The following is a 25667-nucleotide window of genomic DNA, read 5'->3' as shown; positions in this document are numbered from 1 at the left end:
TCTCACTCCCTCCCTTCAACAGGAGAGGTGGAAGAAAATAAGATGAAAAGTCTTCTGGGTTGAGATAAGGACAGAGAGATCACTTATCGATTACCATCATGGGCAAAACAGACTCGACCAGGGGAAATGTAATTTAATTTTTTGCTGATTAAGAGTAGAGTTGGATGGTGAGAAACAAAGACAAAAACTAAACCACCTTCCCCTTACCTCACCCCCTGCCCCAGGCTTCATCCTAGGCTCAACTTCACTGCTTCATCCCCAGCTCTTCTGCCTCCCTGTCCTGAGTGGCACAGGGAGGATGGAGAATGGGGGGTGTGGTGTGTCCATATCAGCTCCTCTCTGCCGCTCCTTTCTCATCACACTTTGCCCTTGCTCCACACTCCTCTGTGGGCTGCAGTGTGGGTACCTGCTCTGTGCAGTGCTGGGGAGTTGGAGAAACTATCTCTTCTGTCATTGGCCATAGTTTTACACAGAGGAAGTACAGTAAGGGTCATTTGAATGCTACTCAGGAGAAATTATTCTAAAACCCTCTGAGCTAGGTCCTTGGCTGGTGAATATCCGCATTAATATTTGTCAGCCTCTCAAGCCAGCTGGGGATCTGAAGCAGCTTTTCTGTCCTCAGGAAAGAAAGGAGAAGCTATTTTCCATATTGTGAATATTGTCACACATGCATGGTGTCGACTGATTAAAAATAGGTGAGGCTCTTTAGGAAGCTGGGAAAGAGATCTCCTCTCTCTCTCCTCACCTCCTGCTTTCCCTCACCCTGAGATGGTTTTCTCACCTGAGGCTGAAGGTTGAGCAGTGGGACCAGAAGCACAGTGCAGAACGTCAGTCAAAGGCAGTCAAAACCCCTATCTTGGTGGGCCTCTCTGAAAATCCAGCACAGCTGTAAGGCTTGGAAAAGCGGAGTGTTTGATCATGACTTCCGAATGGAATATGCATTTAAACTCTGTCTTACTTCAAATCAGACCTAACTGCTTGCCGGTAGTCTAAACTGTCGATGATTGAGCATGATTTACAGTTTGTTTTTGTAGAGTTTAATTCTGTAAGGAACTAAATAAGCTAAATGAAACAGCTTTCTGTGCAATTAGTAAATGAAGAAAAGGCAAAATTAAAACATGGTTGTTCCCTTTGGCAATTAAATAGGAAGAAAGGAACACTGTGGTTTAAATCGTATGAGCTTTCAGCTAAGCCTTTCATTAGTGGTAAAAACCTTTTTCTCTGAAATCTCCTGAACCCTACTTTTGAGGGGGGGGGGGGAAATGCACTTTATCAAATTGCTGCTTTGAAATGAAAGGATTTAATTTATCTGTTTCTCTGTTTCCCAAAAGTTAGTGTTTACAACAGGGTCTCCAGACCACTTGTAATCTGGTAATGGGTCTACCACAACCTTCAGTCTCTAAACAGATGTTTATCTGAGCATTATGTGATTCCCTTGTAGTGGGAGGGTCTGTTCGTAATTCCCAAACCCATTAAAGAAATTAGGGCGTTGTAAAAAGATTTTGAAATAGATGAAACACCTTTCAAGATAAGTTGCTGATAAAGAAAAGCAAAGGCTGAAATGATTCCTTGGATACTTCATGCTACTTCTTTGGCAGCTGCAATATTTATATCTTACTGTGGGGACTGTACTTAACATGTGCAGGCATGTCCTGAACAGTAGTTGCAAAATAAATACCTTAGATGTCAGAATTACAGAGACTGTTTTTATTTTACTTTCCTATATTCACTTTAAAAAATGCAAATTACTTCTTAAAAATAATGGTGGTTTGTCATTGACGCAGTCCTGTTAGAAGCTGTGTTGTCTTTGGTGAATGCAGGAGATGAAGGCTGAAAATCAAGTGGTATCCTGATGTTTGAAATTAAGGTCTTATAAAACATGCAAGCATGTGTATTACTTTATCCACATGAGTTCTCTGATCAGAAAAAAAAAAAAGCTGTAAATCACTTTCTTTGTAATTATCTATGTGATAAAGCACAGTAGAAACACAATGTGGGAAAAAGGATTATTAAATAATTCCTAAGCAAAACCAAACTACAGAAACATTACGATAATTAAGTAGCTGGAAGATCACATATTTCATTACTTACAAGCTGGCAGGTCATAAGAAAGGCACAAGTGCATTTTTATGGCAGGAAATACGTCCGTTAAATTACACCATTAAGTCATCTCCACCAGTCATTGTATTCTCTTGCTTTATGGGTTTCGTATTGACTTTACCTTCTATTCAGTGCTGTAGACAAGAGGGTAACATTAGAGACAGGCAGATAAAAATGCATTTATCTTATTGTTGAGTCATGTTTTTTGTTCAGGCAGACATACATAGCTGAAGTCTGAAATAGTGAAACTGCAAAAAAGCCACTCAGAGTGTAAGATGTCCATTGCAAAAGCCTGAAAATGAGAACTGTGTGATAGAACACCTTCATATTTTCCCCTGTTTTCTCTAGTTTCTTCATTATACACAGTAATGCTTTGCTTTTCTCCTTTTTTTTTTGAAGTCTTAAAATCTTTCTTTAGTGTTCCTGGTGGTTCTCTGCTTTTGTGCAGTGAATAAATTTCCTCAAATATGAGAGTGGCCAATTTGCTAATTAATGCAGCCAATACCTTACTCAACCGCTGTTCTCATTCTCCATTGCCCTTTTTGCAATTTGTGCCTGGACTTATCTTCATCATGTGGGCAAAACATGGTGGCTTCCCATGATGGGACCTCATTCTGTGACGGGAGCCCGTGTGTGCCAGGTGGGACAGCCGCAGGTTTCTGGTTTATGTCTCATACTTCTGGATGCTCTCCCGTCAGGCGACTGGAATTTGGACAATCCCATCACTCCCATGCTCGCTCACTCCCACGATTCCTGAAGCGTGACTGTCCGAAACCTTCAGTTCAGTTGAAATGTTCACTGTTCACGTGAAGGGTGAGAAGCTGCAAGGCCATTGTTTCAAAAGCAAGGCGCAATCCACAGGTAGAGCACCACTGCTCGTTAAACTCTGATCTGTGTCAGAGAAATCACTGTGCCGCATTAGCTTCACTTAACTTGAGGTCTGAACCATAAATGACCTTCTTGGCCATTATGTCATCTAGGCTGTTGGTACTTAAAACCCTGTGTCCTGGTTTCAGCTAGGATGGAGTTAATTTTCTGTCTAGTGGTCCTAGCCGCCGGCTGGGGTTAAACCATGACACCCTGTTAATTCTTAACTCTGTCCCCAGCCTCCTTCCATTTCAGCTCATGTCACGTACTAGACACAGCGTGTTCTGCTGCTCCTGCCAAGTCCAACATACTGCCACTTATTTTTCTGTTCCTGCTTTCCTCGTTCCCCTTAAGCGCTGGAGTCCCGGTGCCACAAAGCATTTAAACATATGCTCAACTCTAAGTGATGAAGTGTTTTGTTGAGTCAGGGCCTTTGCATTCAAGTCAGCCTGCTTGAGTGCAAGTAGCCTTTGAAGTTTGAAAGGCACAAGGAGAGATCCTCAGAGGCACAGGGAGGAGCAATTAATTCTTTTATTAGTCTCTTTGGTTCTTCAGTCTAGTTGCTCTTAGATTCCCATTTTTTACTTTCTTTGCCTTCTTATTGTACCATCTGCCTTTTTGTTTGACATCACTCTGGCCTTTTTTCATTTACCACTTGTCTTCTACAGAGTTGGGAAGCATAATTCTACTTTATACCTCAGAAAATTTGCTGTACAGTACAGTTAGTTTAATTGAGTTGGCAGTTCAGATTGGCTGGTCTGTGACATGTGTCCGGTTCCATCAGGTAGGTGACCAAGAATGCCACTTCACGTGCCATGAGACCTGTCTGAGGGTATGATCTCACCTCTGTTTGTCCTGATGGGATAAAAATATCTGTGCTGGAGTAAAAGTTTGCTTTATACAAGAGCGTTCCTGTGTTTTGTATGGGAACAGTTAATGCATACAGCTGCTTCAGGGAAGCAGCTTCCCTTTGCCCAGAGAAGCTGTGGATGCCGCATCCCTGCAAGTGTTCAAGGCCAGGCTGGATGAGGCTTTGAGCAGCCTGGTCTAGTGGGAGGGGTCCCTGCCCCATGGCAGGGGGGTGGAACAGGATGATCTTTAAGGTCCCTTCCAACCCGAACCATTCTGTGATTCTATGATTCAGATAGAAAAGAATTGAAAATTTGGAGAAGTCTGGAATGGAGGTTGCTAATTAGATCCTTCTCCCAATCTTTGAGCCCAGAGCTTTCCCAGAGCTTTGGTGACTTAGCACTGACTCAGAGAGACCTGAGTCCTTTTGATGTCTTGCATTTTATTTTTTTTAAACCTACTGCAGCTTAGCTTTGAATTCAGAACTTTTGCTTGCGTTGCACTCCCGGGTCACTGTGACTGGGCTCCCGCTATCACAGGCAACCCATCACGTGATTGCTTTCTGAAATGTGCCAAGCTTAATATTCGCACTTCTCGAGTAGCTAACCCCTGCTGTATCTGCTGGAAGGCTGTTCAGAGCCAGACTCTTCTGATCACTGAGAATCTTCTCTTTTGCAAGCTTCCTCTACAAGTGTGTTAATTCTAGTAATATTCTAAATTGACCCTGCACATGCCATTTTGATGTAAAACTCTGAAGTAGGTTTTTTGATCCCTTCTTAAGTGATGGTGTTTTCCAGACTGGAGTTGTTTTGGGGTGCCCCTGCGTGGCAGAGGACATGTCCTTGTGTGTACCATAGTGTTCCAGTTCGGTATATTAATTAACTGTGTAGGCTAAAGTACATTTCTTGATTCAAGAGCATAATTCTTGCTTGATCAGTGGGGTACAATGGGGTTTGTTCTGTTTTCCTGGGGAAACACTTCTCTGTGTTACTTCACCATGCTGTTGACTCTTTCCAACAGTTGCACATATATGTGAAATGACTGTAATGGGCTGTGACACGTGGAAAAAAATTGACTCCGTGAGCATATATCTCAAGGAAAACTGTATTAGTTTGTGGTTTTGTGGTTGTGGATGCTTTTGATGTTGAATATTTTGCAAGCCATGTAGCGGCATTCAGTCACTTCCCTCACACTGTTGCAAAATGGTGTGAAGTTTAGATTAGTAACAGGTCATGACATAACAGCAGTACTTTAAGCCTGAAGGAAAACTTTGCAAAATGTTACGTTTACAGATCATTCTGTCACAGTAGCTCAGATTGTCGCTACATCTCTATTTTTGCTGCCAGAGACCTTTGCGTGGATACGAGCCCTCCTGGCTTGTGGCTGCCGTTGCTGTTCCACAGAGCCATGACGAACGCTCAGCCCTGTTAAAGAGCATGAACTTACTAGAGCATGCGGCATGGCAAAGGACACCTGAAGGTTGCCTGCGCTTTGGTGTTCCCGGTTGTGTTTAACGACTGTCAAATGTGATAATCACAGCATGGGAGAGCCTTCTGCCAGGCTTCCTCGCCTTTCCGAGAGGAGGGAGCAGAGCGTGTCTTCTCAAATAGTCGAGCAAGCGTCAAAGCTGTTACCTTAGGCAAAACTAAAATGGAAGGATAACATTTTAATTGTCTGGCAGACAGTGGATTTAGGCTGTAATTCAGCGAAGCACATGAAGACTTTGGACTTCATTGGCAGCGTGGTATTTAAACCTAAGCATATGTTTAAGTTCATTCCTGAGGTTTCCAAGTGAGCGCTTCTCACCTTCCCTGCATGAGAGGGGAAAAGGCATTGGGCTCTGTGCCTAAAGAAATCAGGGCACTTTATTTGCTACATCTTGTTAGCAGAAAAAGCAAGGTAAAGCGATACCAAACTGTGAAGAAGGGACCAGGGCAAAGGGGTGTCTCTTCTGCACACTTCCACAGTGACAAGCAACATCCCTTCTCCTGGGAAAGGCAAGGAAGGGAGTGGGTCCTTGGACTGCTCTCCCTCGCTGCTCGGTAGGGTTTCCTTGTCCCTCGTTCGGGCCATGCAGGCAATTGAACAAGGATTTCATGCACTTGCAAGGGAAGTTACTGCTGATTCATCAGTAACTGGCTCTTTTCCAGCCCCCAAACAGCTCCTGAGGTGGAAGAGGTCAAACCTAGCTCAACGTTATTTAATGTAGCGTGTGCACACGTTTTTATCGTGCGGTGACTTCTGCATCCTCAGCATAGCTGCTGTCAGATAAAGCAGCTTTCATCATTTTATGGAACCTGTAAGAGCCACAGCATGTTTTTGTAACTACAGTTTAATTTTCAGGTTTTTTTAGTTTTCTGACTCATAGTCCTTTTCTGCAGAAACATAAAATGATTCATATACCCAAGCACTTAACTCCTTTTACATTTGTAAATGGCACTTCATGCATGCTTAATGAGGGTATTCCAAACCACTAAAGCCATAACTTGCTTATGCTACATAATAAGGTTTGAATCCTGCAAAGACTTATGTAAATACTTTTAAGTTCATTGTAGGTTTTTGCAAATGGTGACTTAGAGCCAGAATGTCCCCTGGCTTAGACTCAGTGGGTCTTTGTGGTCCTCATAAACTCTGACACAGCACCTGGGAAGAGAGAATGAGAAAGAAAAATGGAATTGGTGCTATAAATCTGATGCAGAAAAGAATGCAGAAGAGGCTCTTTTATTGCTTTCACAGGGGTGAGAGTTGAATATTAAAGTACATTAGAAAAAGGAAGATAGAGAAGATGAAAAACATTTTTTTCTTTCACTCTGCTCCAGAATTTCTAAAATTAAACTCTCAGTGTCTTATTATTTTTATTGGAAGATATGAGGGAAAAATCCCAATGCTGGATAATTCAAAGCCCAGATAGATTTATTTAGACTCAAAATACACAGTACTAGCTAGCACCGCCTTTCTAAAAAGCTATCGCACTGTCACTGAGGCAATGCACATAATTTATGATTTTCTTTTCAAAATGGAATCGAATAATTTATGACGTTGTGGTTTTAATCTCTTAATCCAGTTTTTTTTCTCCCAGATCTTCCAGGAACCACTTCAGATTATTCAAGGTTCAAAAAAATCCTACATCTTTTTCATTTTTCTGTCTAACAGATGGAATTCTAAAAGCAGTAAAATCTTCCAATTTGAGTTGAAGTTTAATAAACCATAAGTGCATTTGGGGCCACAGTTTATATTCTGAGAATCAGATTTCTGAAAAAGTCAAAAACCTTTTTTCAGGTCCATAAAGTAGTGTTGTTTGCAGGCATATTTTCATGTTCATTTAACTTATTGCTTTGTCTTATTCTGTTGTTTTCACTTCGTTGTTGTTGTGAAAAAGGATTTTTGGTTACACTCTTCCTCTTCTTCATTGCATAAAATAGCAAAATTCTCTCCTTCTTCCTCCCTCAAGCTCCAAGAATTAGGAAAAAAAAAAAAAAAAAGAAGACTGGAGTTAATAAACTTCTGCTCCAGGAGTAATTTATAGCTCACTAATGTCAGTGAAAGAGTACAACTGAAACAATACTAGTAGTTAGGGAAGGACTATGAATTGCATGTCACGTGCATTGAGCTTTGCAGGAACTGGAAGGGGCTTGGCTTTTCACCATCAAAGCTGTTTTTTAGTCACCAGGTAATTGGCACCAGCCCTGAGACTGCTTCAGCAAGTGGGTCTCGGTGCTCCCTCCCTCACGGTGCTGGTGTCCACACGACATTTCATTAAAAGGAGCAGAAGCATTGCTGGTCTTGCCAGAAGTTACAGGGGGGAGCCAAAAGCCTCCAATTTGTTCATACTCTGTGTATGCTTTTCCAGTGATGTTGTGGATAAATAAGGTTTGCACGCCTGGCGTCGCTGCGCTCAGGTGTATCTCTCCCAAGACAGTACTTACTTCAGAGAGAGGCAATTCATGAAGAAACAGTGTGTTGCTGAAAAGAAGTTGGATGATCTGAGGTCCCATGCAACTTTCAAATAGGTGATGAGGATATATCCTAGGATGCCAGAATAAGATCTGTTATCCCCCTTGAGGGAGAATGATAGACTCCTGAAAAACGGGCTGAATGAGCAGGGAGCATTTCAGGGATGAGAGTCTCTATGCTGCTTATCCGGTTCAGTGCACACAAGAAGGAGCTGCAGTCGGTTTTGTAATATCTGGTCTGTGGCATTTGCCTGGTGGCTTCTCCCTCTGCACTCTGTGGTCGTCATTCCTCTGAAGGCTCATATTTGGCTTGTGCTGTCTCTGTTGGGAGCTGATAGTGCACTTCTTTGCAATGATTCACCAAGTGTTTATTTAGGGGCTACATTGCATCTAGGCAGAAATCTTTCAATATTAAAAATATGTCTTACTTAGCAATCTACATAAGCTCCTAGATTGGCATCTAGGTTACTTTCGTCTTCAGAGCTGACCACCAAGAAGGAAAAAAATGTTTCTGTTGGCCTCAACTTTTCCATAATTGGGAAGGAGATCTTGAGTCAGCAACATACAATTTTATATGAAGCATGGGCTGAATGCAAGATACCAAGTTTGGGCTTTTGCCTCCATTAGAGTATTTTGAGACTGAAGGCTTGAACCATGGCCTTCTTTGGGAGCTTCTGAGGGGAACCTAGAAAGTCCAGGGTTGTAGCCTAGAAGAGCCACTTTTACATAATACAAACAGGTTTCTCATTAGCAAACCAAATAATAACATTGTCTTAGAGTTCTGTTCAGTGGCATTTTGCTTCTCAGAGATGACCCTGTCATGGAAAGTATTTAACTGGCAGGGAAATAATGTGTTTTTACCTCGATTCACTCAGTCATTGAGTTTCAGCCAGAGATAGACGGTCAGTTGAGTTTGGTGCGAGTTTGTGCTGCCACCAGGAACGGGCAGGGGAAGTCTGTTCCAGCGCTGGCCTCCTGAGCCACCCAGCCCTGGCCTCTGCCGTGCCAGCACGAGCACTTCTGTGAAATGCCTGGAGGGTGCCTTGTCCAGGAATCAGGTCCCGGCTCTTAACAGCTGAGGAAAGTCACCCTGATGCCTACCCTCTTTAACCCTGACACCCAAATGAAACACAGAGAGTGCTACTGCTATTTTTTTCTGTTGTTTTTGTTGTCATTTTTCAGAAACTTCAACTAAAAGGTGCGGTTGTCAAGTTAAGGGGTAGAGGGTTTTCTGCCAACAACCAGTTCATTCTCTTACATTGGTTCCTTTGTTTGAGCCAAAGGGAATGTGGCAGCAGAGGATGGTTGACTCATAGCTCTGCCAGCAATTACAGCTCGTGCTGCAGTGTTCGGGGCAGTGGCTAGATGGCATACACAAGGCTGTTGAGAAGAGGACAGTCTTGCGATGGAGAAAATTAAATGCAGTAAGGACCAGCTTTCACTTTGCAAGTGAAGTTGATTGGAACGGGCAGAGTGGTGTGAAACTACGAAAACAGACATCAAGGCCAACAGGAAGAAAATGAAGGTAGGACACAGAAGACATCTTGGAGTGCGGTAGAGCTCTCCTTTGGTTTCCACATCTAGCATTTACTTCTCTGTTTATCCAATTGCCTTGGAAATCGTGAGGAACTGCTCTTCTCAATTGCAACCATCACAATTCTTTCTCTTTTAAAATTAATTAATATGTGGGTCACCTCCATCCTGCCTTGGTGTTCCTCTGCCTCATAGAGCAAAAGTTAAGAGCCCCATCCTTTGACCCTTTCCCTTAGTTCCTGCTCACTTGTTTCACTGACCAAAATGCAGTCAGCCCTGTGCAGAACGTTCCCTGGCACATCAGAGTCACTCCACGCGTGGCTGGCTTCGGGGTTTGTTACAGGCGCAAAGCTGGCAGCAGGCGTACCGAAAGGTGCCGAGCTATCAACCCTGCTAGCAGCCATGACTCTACAGGCTTGGCTTCAGACCGGGTACAAATACACTCTAGATGCATGCCTGGGTAAAACTAGGCAGATTTGACTTTGGATCGCTCAGAGATTTCAGGATCTGACAGGCAAGAGGTGCAGTAGTAAGTCAGGCTCCTACAGCAAGAACTTCCTAGGAGGGGAGCTGCGGGATTCTCCTGCGCTGAGCTCATGGAGCGTGCCAAGTCAGGCGTTTGCAGAAGCTGGTATACATAAAATCACTGTCAGAAAGAGTATGTTAAGAATTACCAGAAAGATAATATTCCTGGGATTCTACGAAGTGTTTATACCCAGTAACTCAGCTGCCAAAAGTGAGTTATTACTGGGGGTTACTAACTTTTGTGGTCTTCTTGGAAGCCCACCATATTGTCCTGACCTCTTGCTCTTTGATGGTCAAAGGGCTGGAAGTTGGGCATCAGTTCCAGCCTCTCCCGTTGCTGTTGATTCAGAAAGTGTTTTAAATGGCAGGCTCAGCCAGCAATGCAAACTGCAGGCATAAAAAGAATTAAAATCCCTGAATTAAAGCAAAGACTACATTAGGTACAATTGTGCCATAATTTTCTGTTTAGGTTAACATCAGGTTGGGCCTTGCATTCGTGAGCACAATGCGGAACGTTTTGGAAAGTGGAAATTGCATTATGGCTTCTGTTTCCTTTCCAAGGAAGCATGTGAAGCACATTAGGGAGCGAGGGAAGGTCACGACTGCAGGGAGCAGCACAGGATGTCTGAGAGGGAAAGGTGGGGCGAGAGGAGCTGCTGCAAAACAAGGACAGAGAAGCAGCAGGAGAGCACGAGGGTGAAAAGTGGTAACTGGGAACCTTGCAATATCTTAATTAGAATTCTTTCACATAAAAGGTTCGGAAAAAAAAGCTTCCCCCCATTACGTCTGTATTTCTGCCTCTTTTTAATCTCTTGTTTTCATTTAAGTATGCATTGTTGGGGTTTCATTTTCACATTCTGGCAGTGTTCTGAAATTTTTGGACTGCCAGACAGATAGACTTAGTGTTTCAAAAGCAGCATCTGCATGTGTGCATGTATTCGTCTGATGAAAATGCTGGACCGGCTGGGACTGATCAAAATGTATTTGCTTAGCCATGATCAGTTAATAACGCCACTGCGTATTAAGTATTGTGCTTGCTATATTGCAGCATGCACCTCCCAGCTATGTTTCATGCACCATTCCCTCTGTCCATAAAATTACTTCTGAGCCAGCCCTACGGTGAGTCTTCAGCAGGGTGGAAGTGATGCCACCCCTCCCTCCGCCCCCTCTGTCTAGGGCAGGGGAAGGATCTCAGGCCTGTCATACATGGGCAGGAGAAGCAGTTTGGGAACCAACTAGAGGAAGAGCTTGTTTTCTCTGCTCTCCCTTTACCGTAGCCTTTCCAGGATCGCTGATTTGAAGCACTTTGCAGCACTACTGGCCAAGCAGCATCGCCGGCAACGTGCTGGGGAGAAAAGTGTATGGTTTGGCATAAAGGAAGTAAGCATAAAATGTCTACATATCTCTCAAAAGGCAAATTGTCTGAAAAGTCTGTCCGATGATATCTCAAACCGGAACAAGCTGTAATTATGTGTCCTTTTGGTTTGCAGTTTATGATTTTCTCTGGTTTTGCAAGTATGCCACAGTTACGCTTCAGTGGCTCAGCAGCCTTTTAACAAGCTGTAGAAGGTGCCTATTGCTCAGGCACTGGCAATACTAAAAGACAGTACATACCATCCTTGAACCCTCTGCAAAATTCTGTAGCTTAACAATATGGAGCAGTCTCAAAGTGATGACCTGTACGCAAGGAGCTGGGAGGAGGGAGGTGAGGAATTGGGATGATTACCCACTACCATGTCATTGTACAGCTGCTGCTCAGGATATTTTGGTGCTTGAGTTAATAATCTTGCAAATATAACAAGGTAGAGAGGGAACGGCACAGAGGAAACTATTCGGAAGGAGTCAAACATTAACAACACACCTTAAATACAACAAGTAGGAGCAAAAGAAAGGAAGTACTCTCCGAAGTACAGTCTGTACCCAGTTTTAACAGGCAGGCAGAATTTGTTTACGGAAGCCAACAATCATCATCTTCCTCCCTGTGGTAGAAAGTGTATTTAAAGGAAGTGTAGTTGGAATTTTGTCTAAGTACAACTTGCAAAGTAAAGCCTCAAAGGCAAGCCTGGTCCATTTGAGTTGCTACTCTGTAAACTAATTATTTTATTTAAAACAGTAAGCAGCAGCTAGCTGACTATTTAACTGATTCCTGACTTGGATGACGTTTCAGTCCATGCTACCCCATTATCTGCATTCTGGGGCTGTAAAACTCTGGTGAGAAGGCTGCTGGCTCAGCCATGGGGTACCCCGGCTGATTCAGTCTCTTCTCCATCAGCTTTCACCATGGCGTTCTCAAGATACCCCAGTGATAAAGCCAAAGTGCCCCAGACAGCAAAGCTAGTCTCTTAGAGGATCACTCACTACGTGGTGTTGTCCTTATGTAAATAAAGGGACAACCGTGGAGGGGGGCAAACCCCCCAGAACAGGTCTGCCTGCTATGGCGGAGGCAGGAGAAGGCAGTGTGCGACCCCACGGCACTTCTGATGTTGGTCCAAGTAAAACAGGGTTTGCCAAGAAAATTAAACAAATAGCCCAACCATCCCCTCCCTCCAAGTAACATCAAGTCTGATTAAGAGTCCAAAGAGTACATTTTTCAAAATGTCAATGGCTGGATCAGAGGATCAATGATTGACCTTTTTTTTTTTATTTTATCTCAGAGAATGAGTTTTAAAAAATCCCTTACCAGCTTCTTTCTGAATGCCTGAAAGGGGAAAAAAATGAAAGGGTGTTTATTAGCATTAGCAGTAGTATTCCAAAATGTATTGCGTGCATTATTATTAATATTATTCTAGAGATGCAGTGCCAGCAAATCATAGATACAGAGAGATGGCAATAAATTAATTGGAGAGCTAAAAAAGTACTGGAAATTAGGAAAGATTATGAGATGGAAGAGATCAGCTGAGCAAAGTGAAGACTGAGAATGGCACGTCTTTCTTGCACTAATATGGTAATGAAATACAGTGAAGGCAGAGTGGGAATACTGATCTTCGCATGCTTCTAACAACTTCTTGCCATACTCGGTCAAATTTCTGTAAAATTGCTAACATGAGCTTTTACAGGATGAAAAGACCTTTATGCCAATATAAATGCATCTCTGGTGTGGAGCTCTGTCACTTCTGCAATGACAGTTTCTAAATTGATGCAGCATTACAGAGTGAACTGGGCTTTGGAAAAACTGGTAGCTTAAGTTCACCAGTGCTAGCTTTAGCCTGCCACTGCCGGTAGAGGACATGAGTCCAGGCAGGAGATCCAGGGCCCGTAAACACTATGTAATGCATACAGGGAAAAACAACCCAAACTCCCACGTCAATTGATGGGCTCTGGGCTAACATTACCTTTCAGAAACGAGACTTGGTATTATGGTAAATAGTGTCATAAAATCTCTGTTCCTGACTGTTTTGACAGTCAAGAAAAAACAGATCTAATGCTTCGGATTATTTAAGAAGAAAATAGAGAGGAAAACAGCAAATGTTATTGTGCCTTTGTGACATATTTGCTTCTGCTGCGGCTCTCAGAAAACAAGAGGATGAGAAAAAGTACAAGGAGGGTTGGCCAGGGTGATGAGAGGCATGGAGCGGTCCCCAGATGCACAACATCCAAGTAGGATGGGGCTCCTGCCGGATGGGGAAGAGTTGGCTGCCGGGCGTGATGCTGAAGGTTTGTGTGGAAGGGCAGTGCGAAGCGGGTAGCTGGCGGCTGGCAAGCTGAGAGCTGGGAGGCTTGGGTGGATCTCCCGGGCATTCAGTTCAGAATAGATCAGAGGAGACAGTTCTTCAGATACGTAATTAAGCTGGGAAGCTCTTTCCCACGTGAGACTGTGGATGCTAAAATTTACATGAGCTCAGGATGAGGCCAGGCAGGTTTGCAGAGGAGAAATCCACTGAGTGATACAGTTAAAAAACAAACCAACCTGTCTGGGTCAGAAAGTTGCTGAGGTGCGAAACACTGAAGGAGGCCAGGAGAGAAAGTTTTCTCCTTTTTCTTATGCTCTTCCCGAGGCGTCTTTTTGGCTACTTGCCCCTAGTGGCTTCTCCAGTTTAAAAAAGCCTTTAAAGGTGTTCCAGGGAGGGCAAGGGCTAAAGGAAAACAGGAATCAAGAAAAACCATGTGCTTGGGAAGAGCAACAAATGCAAAAAGGGGCAGGGGCGTGAGGATCGCACAACCCGAAGCTGAAGAGTCGGGGGCGCGGGGACAGCAAGCAGAGCACCAGGCAGCACCCCCTGCCTCCAAGGCACCCAGGGGACGAGGAGTGCTGCCAGGTGGGGACGCAGGATGACATGCAGATGCAAATCAGCCCTGTGGCATCCTCAGAAGATGTTGCTAACAGCTTGCGCTGTCCTGGCACATGGAGGAGGTGTAGGTGTGGAGCCATGAGTGCTAACGTGAGCGGAGGAGGGCAGCCCAAGCCTCATCAGGAGGGTTTTGGTGGGAAACTAAAGCAACGTTGAGGTGCAAGGATGTGGCTGGAGGCTGGGCTGGCAAGGCATCTGTCACCCTACCTGGTTTGTCCTGACCCGTACCTGGAGTCCAACCTGTGCGTGATCCCCTGTTGAGGATGCCTCAGGGGCAGGAGGAAGCCAGGGAGACGCTGTGCAGCATCCCTCAGCTGCGGTGACACGGGGAGTTTGGGGACGTACACTTGGCTGGGGGTCCCTGGGTGGGAAGCGGGGGTGGAGGGGGCAGTCTCAGGAGGAACTGTCTCAGGGCCAGTGAAATGAAGACATTTTGCGTTACAGTCTGTGGGCTTTCTGGAAAGGCTGACTGAAAGGTTTTTTCTTTTCTTTGCAGTTTTGTGCTAATAAACCAGGGTCCCTGGCGAAGTTTTATGCTCCATGCGATACTACGTGCAAAGTTAGGGCAGAACCTGAGAAGGAAAAACAGTCAATATGATGATTCCAACGGACTATGAAGTCCCTGCCATATAGCAGTACAGGCTATGGAGGCTTGGCTTGCAAATTTTGGCAATGCATTTAAAAATTGATACCTATTTAGTAATCATTCTTCCTTAAGGAAGCACTAACCTATTGAGCCAGAAGATTTTTAGGCCTCTGAGATACACTGGTCCCAAAGTGGAGATAACTGCGGAGACAGTACTTGTCTTAAGCAAGTTTGACATCCAGTTTGCTTGCCTAATGCCCAAATTAGTAGCCTTATGGAGGGGAAAGTGGCGCTAAATGAACTCCGTTCCCACTCGTTAAGACCTGAAGAAGCAGGACCGCTCGTCGGTCTCTCTCCTTCTCCCCAGTCATCTCAACCCTAGCAGTCACAGGCTGGAGCAACTACTGGTGATGCCTCTGCCACTTGTGTAAGACACCCAAGTTACCGGTTCCCCCAGGGATGGGTTCTCTGGCCCCGGGCACCTCAGCGGTGATGTCCGCAAGAGCGGCGAGAGCCCAGCCTGGCTCCAGCATTGCCAGGGCCTTGGTGCCACCCAGCAAAAGGCCTGAGCCCCTGCGTGGGGCTCTGCTGGGCCAGAAGCGCTAAGCTGGGAATGAGAGTTATATTCTGTCCAGCAGGATATTGCTAAAAGCAGTTGGAAGCTGCTTTTTTGAGTATCTAATTTTTACCTGGACAGTTTCTCTTGACATTTCCACAGCTTTAACATTACTTTTCCCTCTCCTTTTCTGTGCATTGTTTTTCTGTGGGAGTCTTTTTCTCTTCATTGGTTTTGCTTCTGTAAAGGACTTCGCATAATGTTTTCCTTCAAATTGCTCCATTTCAAAGTTTTCCCTATATTTCAAACTTCCTAGTTGCGGTGTGACTCTGCTGTGTGGTTTCTAGGTCGTCTTTTGCTTTACAGTGTCCTTTTTCTCTTAGGCACTTTTGCTTGAGCAGCTCTACAGCGGTGATAGCATGAAAAATCTCTGTTTCCCTCTGTGTCTCTCTACAGAAGTCTAAAATATCAGTGAGAAAAAGAGAGACAAAGCAACCATTTTTTAATATAAAGTAAGGGCTATTTATTTATAGGATATTTATTTTCAAAAATTCCCTAATAACATGAAGAGAAACTTCACCATTTTATAAAAAGTACATGCTTATTTTTCTTCATGCATTCTGATCATACCACAGGCTTTCCACAAAAAGAACCAGCAATTATTTTTTATTTTTCTGCTGTGTGCCCAGAACAGCTACTGCATGACTGTTACCCTGCGATTCGGTGCTGAGAAGGTGCAGCCTGATGGTCAGTGGCAGAGTGCCCCTGGTTATACCGGGGGCTGTTGTGAATGGCAGGGCCTGGAGGTCTCCGAATCAGGATGGGTTTACGTTTTGGCTCACCATCAGAGAGTGGTATAGCGTTATATATACTCTGTTACAGGTATTTGGGAGAGTCCATCTCCTGAAGTCCTCTCGAACAGATCCTTTTCAACTCAAATGCTCGATTCCTAGAACAGTTTCACGTGTGTGGCACTGGGACTGATCTGAAGCCCACTGAGACCAGCAAGCGCCTTTCTGCTGGTACTCAGGCTGTAACCGGATTTAAAAAGTGACCTACATTTTTTGCTCCATATCTCAGGCTCTCTTTTCGTAACTATCCATGGGTGGTCTAAATTTACCACTGCAGTGTGAAAACCTGAATCCATGAGCAGCGGTGGGTCTAGCTATTTAAACTGCTTTTTTGTCCTGATTTCAGAACTGTGAGTGAGACTTGCACTTAACGGTTTCCTCAGCAGAGCTAAGCCGGTGAATATTTCCTTTGGTGACCATTTCTGTTTCTGGTTCATGGCTGTACCAACAGGAGCTAGGGTGGGGATCAGCAAAAGAATGCTTTAGCAGGTATTCCTTATTTTGCTGACCTGGGTTTGCTATCCTGTCAGAAGCATGTTTTGCTTTCCAGTATAGTCGTGTTTAGACTGAGAGGCCTTTTCCACCTTGGAAGTTCTGCCAGTGGACTTCAGCCTTTTTTGAATTTCAGATGCGGGCAGATACAGATGGGCTTTCTAGAGCTGTATCTTGCCTTGCCACTGTTTTGCCCTGCCGCAGAGGCAAGTTAGTGCCAGTCAGCCAGCACCACCAAAGGGGCACTAGGAAAAGCTGTGGGACTGCAAGTGAATCCTCAGATCTCAGCTCTGTCACCCAAAGCAAGCTGGCAGGTTTATAGGTATCTGCTTAATATCTCAGGAAAGGTGGGAACTCCTTTTGAAGGTGGTATTGGACCTTTTGTCATCTCTTTTCCTTTCCGTATGAACACTCTTACATCTTATGTGAAGTATCGTGGAATTGTCATTTAAATTAGTGGAGCGATATTGCTTTGGAGCAGTTCCTGTTCATGCAGAAGAGGAGAGGGGGCTTTGGGAGTGAGGCTGGCTGTCGGGTAGGCACCGGTGCCTGAAGAGCGCAACCCATCACTCAGGGCAGATGACTGAATGGCATCTGGCTGACCACGTCTGCAACAAATGGGACACCTTTGCCTTTGAAGACAGCTGAGACAAACGCTGTTTAAACTGTGTTTAAACTGGGCTTTGTTAATACAGAACTTTGGATTTAGCGCTGGGAAGGTAACGTGTGCTATTTGCTACCCACCTCTGTCAGCCTTTAGGATGGAGGTTGGTTTTTGCTCGGGGTGTAGCTGGTTAGACGTGCAAGAAACTGTTGTGGTTTCTGAGACTGGAGCAGTTCAGCCAGGCAGATCAGCTCCTGCATCCCAGCCTGGGATTCAGGAGCTGGGCAGCAGTGGGCTGTGTACGAAGCAGAAATGCAATGCAGGACCTGAGGCCAGTGGTCAGCAGTGGTTGGTTCTGCATCTTCCACCTGGGAGAGGGATTATTTCAGCATAGTAGAGTTCCCTGCAACTCTGCAATGCAATGCTCCCAGCAAAGAGCACAGTGATTCATCCACTAAATGAGCATAGCAAAAGCATTAGTGATTCACTGTTTGTGTTTTTTTAATAGGGGTACCTAGCACTATGCCGGATTTTTTAGTTGTGGTATTATAAGAAAACTTTCTGGAATGAAGAGAGTATTGTGTTAAAGTGTCTCCTCCTGCATCAAACTGTTTTCTTATAGGGCAGTTTCTCTCAAGGTAGAGATAAAGTTCCCAGAGAGAGCTGGATGGGAAAACTGGGAGTGTCTTGATCACATCTTCCAAGAGCATTGGATTATCTTTTCCTTAGATGCAAACCATCAGGGATGCAGGGGGGTGGGGAGGGTTGTTCTCAGTTGCTCGTAGTGGTTAATACCAAAGCACTTGATCACATCCCTGTCTTGAGCTACTGGTTTTATGGACAGGTGCTTGCTGCCATGAGTTAAGGTTTCATAAATTAGGCCTTTATATATTCTGCAAAATATTAACAGGTTTGCTCTCCCTGCACACTCTTCATTCGTTGCTACATAACAGGAGAGAGCAATTTAGCTCCCTGGCAGTGTATTTTAGTAAGACAGCAAATTGTCTGTGTTTACTTCTGCTATGTAATTCAGTAATTCTACTGCAAATCTTGGCCAAGTTCCTCAATAGCTGGGGCCTAAAAACAGGCTCTTAAATTCATATTTAGGTTCCTCAATAGAAGGACGGATTTTTCAAGTATTGAGTCCCTCCTGACTGTTAACTTTTTTGGAAGCCAGTAGGCTAGCAGCATTTTGAAAATCAGGCCTGCTGCTTATTCCTACACTTGTATGGGGAAGCCAAACAGTGGTTTAGACTCCTTTTAATGTTTGTCTTTGTCGTATTGCAGTGCCTGTTTTATTCCCTGCATTGCAACAATTCCTAGCGGAGCTTATTCATGTTGACAGACTATCAGTTTGGATTGATTAAAATGTCCAGTAAAAAAGTTACCAGCAAGGCTGTTATTTGAAATCTTTGCTGGGAGATGAAGAGATGCACAGAATAAGAATATTTCTGGCAAGTCACCGGGTTTTTTTCATAAAAAGGCCAGGCTATAAATACCATCTTTCATGTAACATATGCTTCACTGCCTATGCGCCTGACAACAAACCTGAGTGAACTAGGGTTCATCAGAAAAGCTGATTTTGCCCTCAGTATTATTGGGAGTTCTTCTGTGCCTCTTGGTGAGGTTTTTCTCCCATGTGTCAGTGCAATAAGGCTTCCTTTCCTTTCTGTATATAATGTCAAGGCAAGTCTGATTCATTACTTAAGGGGCTGAGCTAAATTCTTTCCTCTGGACCGTTTTAAAAGAAATCGTTTAAGCCTCAAATGCTTACGCTGGCTGCAGCAGCAGATGTGTGAAAGAGTGGGCATTTGCTTTGCTTCTTGCTGCTCATCCTCAAGAAGAGGAGTCTCTCCTTAATCTGTGGGCTCAGAAGCGCAGCAGCAGGACTTTTTGACCTAAGATAAAACAATGACAAAACCATTCCTGTGGAAGCACAGCATGCAAGCTCTTCGGGACGCTTCTGGAATGTATTACTGAGGATAACTTAGTCTTTCTTTTCAAAAGAAAATCATACCGATGCCTTTAGGGAAATAAAAAAAGTCTTGTGTGATGAGGGGAAAGGGAAGAAATTATTCTTGATAATATTTAAAAGTTGTTGAATTCAGAAGGCCTTGAATGGGCATATTCTATGTATGGTAAATCAGCAGAGCGATCTGGCACGATTGCAAAGGCGACTTTGAAAGAGTTTCTCATTTTGGTCTCAGAGATCTTTCATTTCTTCTGTTCAGGTGCCCTGATGGATCAAAATTTGCAGCATTTTCAGTAATAAATATGTCCTTTTTTTTCTCAAATGGGTGCCACTCTTGAGAAAAGAATTTTTTTTGTAAACACTGTTTGGCTGAGACTGACTGCGTGTTTCCCTTCCCCTTGCAGAGGCACTGCAATAGCTGGAATTGTTTTCGGTATAGTATTTATAATGGGAGTGATTGCCGGGATTGCCATCTGTATCTGCATGTGCATGAAGAACAACCGTGGGACTCGAGTAGGGGTCATCCGAACTACGCACATCAACACTATCAGTACATACCCAGGTAAGGAAGCAAAATAACACCCCTGCATGAGTACCCGTGTTCATGGTAAGAACCATATCGTTGGATAGTTACGGCTCCGCAGTAAAGGGGGGACGTGAATACAGCAGCCGGCTCTTCTCAGTCCAGAGGGGAACAGCACGACTCCCTGCTGAGAAACGCAAGACGGCTCCATGTGCACAGCGTTCGTCAGTGCAGCGCTCTGCCTGGGCTAATTTATTCAGCTCCTCAGTGGGCTAATGAGGTCTGGCGGGGTGCCATACTCACACAGCTGTATGGCTAGTGGTGCCTGCAGTAGCACGTTGGGACCTCGCTCAGGGCGATGCTGCATAGTGCAGGATAGACCTTCTCCCTGTGCCAGAGGCTCTCTGGCGACAGATCAGTTATTCTTCTTTTGTGTTCTGGTTCTTGTATTTGCTCTTGTTCACGTGCAGTCGGCTCCCTTTCATTGTCTGATATAATGGGGGCCTGGCATATCACAGAGAGGGGAAAACCTGGAGAATAAGGTCTGTGGATCATAGCGCAAAGGCTTTGAGTGGTGCCATGTGGAGTCCAACGCAGCCCGAGCTGGCTGGTACTCGGCCAGAGCTCACAAACCCTGCTGGGTGCTGCGGGATCCCTGATGACTTCTAGAAAGGCACCCAAGCGCCTTTGCGGTGTGTTCTCTGCTGTGTGTCCCAGGAGGGACTGCTGGCTGGCAGGCGGTGCTGGATCGGAGCGAGCTCTCTGCATCCTCCTGGCACCCTGCCTGAAATGATAGGAACTTGGAGCGCGGCGCAGAGATGCTCACAGTGCCTTGGTCAAAGTTAGCTGAGATCTGGCGGTGCTTGTTAGCTCTGGCTTTTAGTGCTGGACGTGCTCAGCGCAGGCTTCTCTGTGGATTTACATTGGTTTGGTGTAATGTGTTTTTAGGTGCAGGGCAGCACCAGGGGAGGCACAGAGCTTTAGTCAGATCTGGCACTGAGCTAATAAGCTGTCACAGGCTCTGGGGCACCCCAGGGGACAGTCACCTCCTCTCATGGGTCTGCTGCAGTGCAGTTGTGCCCATAGTGAGTGGGAACTGGTACATCAGGCTGCACCTGAGCTAGCTCTGTGCAGAGCCACTGTCTGCGACACACTTGCCAACTCGTGGCAGTCTAGGATTGAGGTACAGGACCAAAGGTGCTACCCCAGCCTTTGGGGTACATCCAAAGGTGGATCCGCACCCAGCCAGCTGAGGTCTGCAAGGCTCATTTGTCTGGACTCCCTACCATGTGAAAGTGGCCCTGTTGTTGAAGAGGAAAGCTGACCCTGGAAGCAGCATAACATTGTTTATGTAATGCAGCCACGTCTTTGCTCCAGTGACACTGTTAATTACAAATCTGGGAGCAATCGCCTTGGGATAACTTGAGAGTTCACTGCAACAAAAGGCAATGGTGTTTCACGGATGAAGTCCCCTCATCCCACTCTTAGAGATTCCCTGCCTTTATATTCCCTCCTGTTGTGAAGGTTGCAGCAAACCCCAGGTGCATTATGTATACTTACAGGCAAGCTATGCAATATTTATTATGTGTTCCTTTATCACATTGACTGCTCTGAGTGTCTGTTTTCTCTCTCATGCTCTTATTTTCTAGTTAAACTAAAACCATCTATAATCATCCTTATCATTGCAACATTGTTTTGCATAGAGAGATGGGTAATGAAAGAAAATCGCAATATTCTCAGCCATGAGTTGCTGAAGAGCTATTTCAGAATCTAATAGTCGCTGCAAGCTGTAAAAACAAGAGCAAAATGAAGACTCCAAGGCTGTAGCCTTTTCCTCCCCAAGTCTGCCCCTGCAATGACTCACCCCTGTCTCTCCACCTCCAGGAGTTTGACTCTGCATGCTCCCCTTTCCTGCTGCAAACATTAGTTCGAGCAGTTCTTCCTCTCAGCAGCAGCAGGATTTTGGAGGATGGGGAAGCTCTGAAATTATTTCTCTGCTCCCCGTTGTCATGAACACTTCTGGAGTAACGACTGACCTGGCTTTGGCCGCAGGATTTGTGATCAACCCTCCCCCCTGCCATTACCTGTTTTAAACAGGAACAGCAAGCGAGGGGATGTCCTTCCTTTGGCCTCAGACACAGTCGCAGATGGTTTTTCAGAGAGCTGGGAGCGCTTTACATGGCACGTTGGGATTTGGGTCTCATCCCCTACCACAAACATCCTAGGTTTCTTTCTCCTCTCTATTCAAGTGCTGTTTCACTGCCAGTCTGCCTGAGACATCTAGGAAGAGATTAGGAGAGCATCCATGATGACATGAACAGAGAAGAAGCAGGCTCTGGACCTTAAAATTTGTAGAGACTACTCTCATGAGGTCTTGATACGGAGCCTTAGGTTCCTACCGTGCTATCATTCTGCAGAATTTATTGTCTTCTTGATCACGGAATTCATCCTTCCTCTGTAAGGTTATTAGAAGTAGCTGAGAAAATGTTTTCAGCTGTTTGTGAATATTTATCACCATTTACAAATGGAGGGCGCTTCTCAGATGTCTCCATTGGGGTAAACACGGTGAAAGCTTTGTTCTTCCTCAGCCTGAGCCCAGGGAATATCCTGGGAAGATGTCCAGCATTTGCCCTGGAAGGTGTGACGCTGCTGTGCAGTGAGGAGCTTTCAGCTGTGTTTGGCATGGCATGGCATGACGTGGCACACATCTCCTGGGGATCCAGAGGGTGGTCGAGAGCTCTGTCGAGATCAGCAACAGCCCTGGATACACCATTAATTTGAGACAACGTAAGTCCATGTTGCTGCTGAAGGGGGTGAATGGGGATGGATCTGATAAAACCCAACCTTCCTCCCCTGAAAAAGTTTAGCTCTGTCACATCACCTTGGTATCATCTGCCATGTGGCCGCTCAAAACACTGTTAGCAGCATAACATGTCGGTGGGCACATGGCTAAGCAGAGAAGGACAGGGCAATAAGCAAGGACTTGCATTGACATATAGCGACTATATAATGACAGCCTGAAAAAAGAGTGAGCGCATTTGCCAGGAGACTTTACATCTGTTGTATGGAAGTCTGAATGTCAACTAGGAAATACTTGGGGGCCTTCCTCTGAAAAAAAGATTTTTAACTATCTCTTCTTTTTTCTCCCATTTCAGTGGCTCCACCACCATACAGTTACGAATACGAAATGGAGTACCCAGCTGACCTACCTCCACCTTACACGCCAACTCCACAGACTTCAATACAGTATCCCCCACCCCCTCCTTACCCTGGATATTCAGGGAAATAATTACATGGCTTGACGTGGATATTAACAGCCTGTTGAAACAGCCAGCACCATTGGGACAAATACTGTCAGCTCAGGGACATAGGATGGGGTTTGCATCAACACCAGGTGTTGGAATAACCTGTGAGGATTGCCATGGCCAGGATGAAGAAAAATACTGTCCGCTCCAGACCATTGTGTTTCATGATTAAACAACATGTGACCAAAGAAACAGTTCCTGTAAGTTAATGCCTGATGAGCAGTACTTTGCATCAGTGCTTGGCTTCAGCCGCAGCCCTCTACAGTGGGTGGGACCGGGGCTCTGCCCATGTAAGAACATGCAAGTGATGCAAACGGTTCAACGAGCTGTTCCCAAAGCGCAAAAGGCAGCGCATGGGGCTTATTCTGGCAGAAAACTCCCAACTGTTGTCTTCAGGTGTTGTGCCTTTCCTTGAAATAAGGGGAATAAGGAAGAACAAGGAAGACTGAAGCTATTTTCAGTTTCTGCTTCAGGCTGATAATGCCCAATGATCAGCTGTGCATATTGGTCTGAAAAGCATATTACAAAGAGAAGTGCTGTTGGAGTTATTTGATAACCAAAAAATGATGGATGCTATTTTTAGCCATGTGCAGGTTGTTTTAAGTGCCAACTTTTAAACAGTTTGGGACTAGTTTGTGGCCTCAAATGTAAACACAAAGAGCATTTTTATATGTGAAATAACACTAATTTATAGCTGATTTACTTTTACCTGGACTTAAATACTGTATACATTGGGAATATGCTACAATGCTTTTTATATCAGCAAATGATACTTTGATTTTTAAAAAAAAAAAAAAAAACAACTGAATCGGGAAATTCATAAGTGGGAGAAGAAATACAACCCAAATATTAAAACATCATAGTTTGTCTTCAATTGAATCGCATAAAGACTATTTTTTTAAAAAAACAAATCATATTGTTTACCAATAATAATGATACTCAGCCTAACCAAAGCAATGAGTAGAAAGACTGTGAGCATGAGATTACTTTTGAATGTTGTCCTGGGCATTTTAAAACTGTAAGTGATCAGTAATATTTTTTGCATTTGTCACGCATATTGTTCAAAATTACTGAATCTCTACTATGTGAAATACAGGCCTTCGTGATTTAAAACGTTCCTTATACTTATGGGGCTAACTGTAATTCAGCAGCAGCTATTTGATTTCAGAATAGAGCATCCGGTTACCTAAAGCATTGTTCTTCAATGGTAAAGCTAGTATTTTTCTCAGTTTTATATGTGAAACACAAAGACAGTGGTTCCCTTTGGGGATTTAAAAGTGACGAACGTCCTTAGTTTGAGTTGGGTAGCTGGGAATTTGAGAATGCTACAGCCAAAATTGCAGAAGGTGACAAAAAATATGGCACCTACAGTTTAGGACAGCTGTGGCATCAGGTCCATTTCAGAGGGAGAGACTGCAGGTTACCTCTGATTCCCAGAGATCAGAACATATTTAAATGTTTTCCAGTGTAGCCCTCATCTTATTTTCAGGCATACCAGCGTACTGATGAATAAAAAAACAGCTTGCAAAAGGTGGTACCATATCCCAAGTGAGGTCCGCTGACAACCTCTTGTCAGCCCCTAGGCCTGATATTTTTGTCATTCAATCCTGATTCAGGGAAGAGCTCAAGCAACCTTTTAACTTTGAGCACAAAAGTTATTCAGAGGCTTTCTTGTAAACAAGACCTTATTGACTGTTCTTGCTCAGGGTTAGTAGTTGTATTTGTCCTTTCCAGGCTGACTAAGCTTATCCTCTCGAAACCCCACTTGAAAGCGCAAGCGGCCTCAGTCCTTGACGCTGTAAGTTCAGAAGATCTGTGTTGTGGCCCTTGGCCAAACTGAGCCTTGAGTCACCAGCCCATTAGCCACCTGGGCATTTGCAAACCAGTCAGAGGAAAACTGAGCTGTGTCACAGGTTTTGGTTGCTGCTCGTTCCTTGGAGTCTTCTCAAGGGAAGGAAAGTTGTATTCTCATTTCTGTCCCGAACATGTTATCTTTACAGCTATTCCTGCTCTGGGCTATGCCCTGTGACATTTCAGCTGGTACCATGACCTCTCAAGAGGTGGATATTCCTCAATTGAAATCCTTCCATGAAGGGCAACCTTCTGCATGCGGTATTTTGGCAGTCCCTACTCAAAACCATCTGCTAGGGTATTGATGTGCCTGCCAACGTGGTGGCCAGCGTGAAGAACAGAATAAGCAGTTTTCTCTGCGGGAAATCTGTTCCTACCACATCATTCTACGCTAGTACCTCAGCACTTTCCAGGTGATCACACCGGATGATATTTCTGTGCCAAAAAGTTACCTATAGATAAAGAGTATTGTCATTTTTCCCATTCTTCTATTTCATTTCTTTGTGCTGAACATGCAGACAAACAAATCAAAGAGCAGTTTGTATTTGACGAGTCCAGTCTCCTGAAAAACACAGAGAAAGAAAACTATCCTATGGATCGTAAATCTTCCCTTAGAGGAAGAATTTCTCCAGCCATGAGATTTGTCAGAACAAGTTATAAAGCAGATTTCTTAAATAAAAAGGCATTTCTGGAAAATAACTAGAAGTCTTTGATCACAGAGTCCTCTGTTCTTCAGCTTTGCAACTGCATGTTGCCTCTGATGATACTGCACAAAGGTCACAGTGACCGAAGTACCTACAGTGTATATGTG

At 44.5% G+C, this 25667-nt stretch overlaps 1 protein-coding gene across 5 annotated transcripts in view; it reads left to right on the top strand.

The window, feature by feature from the left end:
* CYYR1 (cysteine and tyrosine rich 1) overlaps positions 1-23879 on the top strand; it is a 58443-nt gene extending 34564 nt beyond the window's left edge. For all 5 annotated transcript variants that reach the window (XM_074600127.1, XM_074600119.1, XM_074600137.1 and 2 more), the window contains exons 3-4: positions 19582-19739; positions 22856-23879. In XM_074600127.1, coding sequence (XP_074456228.1) covers positions 19582-19739; positions 22856-22989 — 292 coding nt within the window. In that variant the 3' untranslated portion in view covers positions 22990-23879. The remainder of the gene's footprint in view (positions 1-19581; positions 19740-22855) is intronic.
* Positions 23880-25667: the final 1788 nt, after the last annotated feature.

The sequence above is a fragment of the Larus michahellis genome, chromosome 1 (genome assembly GCF_964199755.1).
Source record: "Larus michahellis chromosome 1, bLarMic1.1, whole genome shotgun sequence".
Classification (NCBI taxonomy): domain Eukaryota; kingdom Metazoa; phylum Chordata; class Aves; order Charadriiformes; family Laridae; genus Larus; species Larus michahellis.
This window is presented reverse-complemented; position numbering and strand designations above follow the sequence as displayed.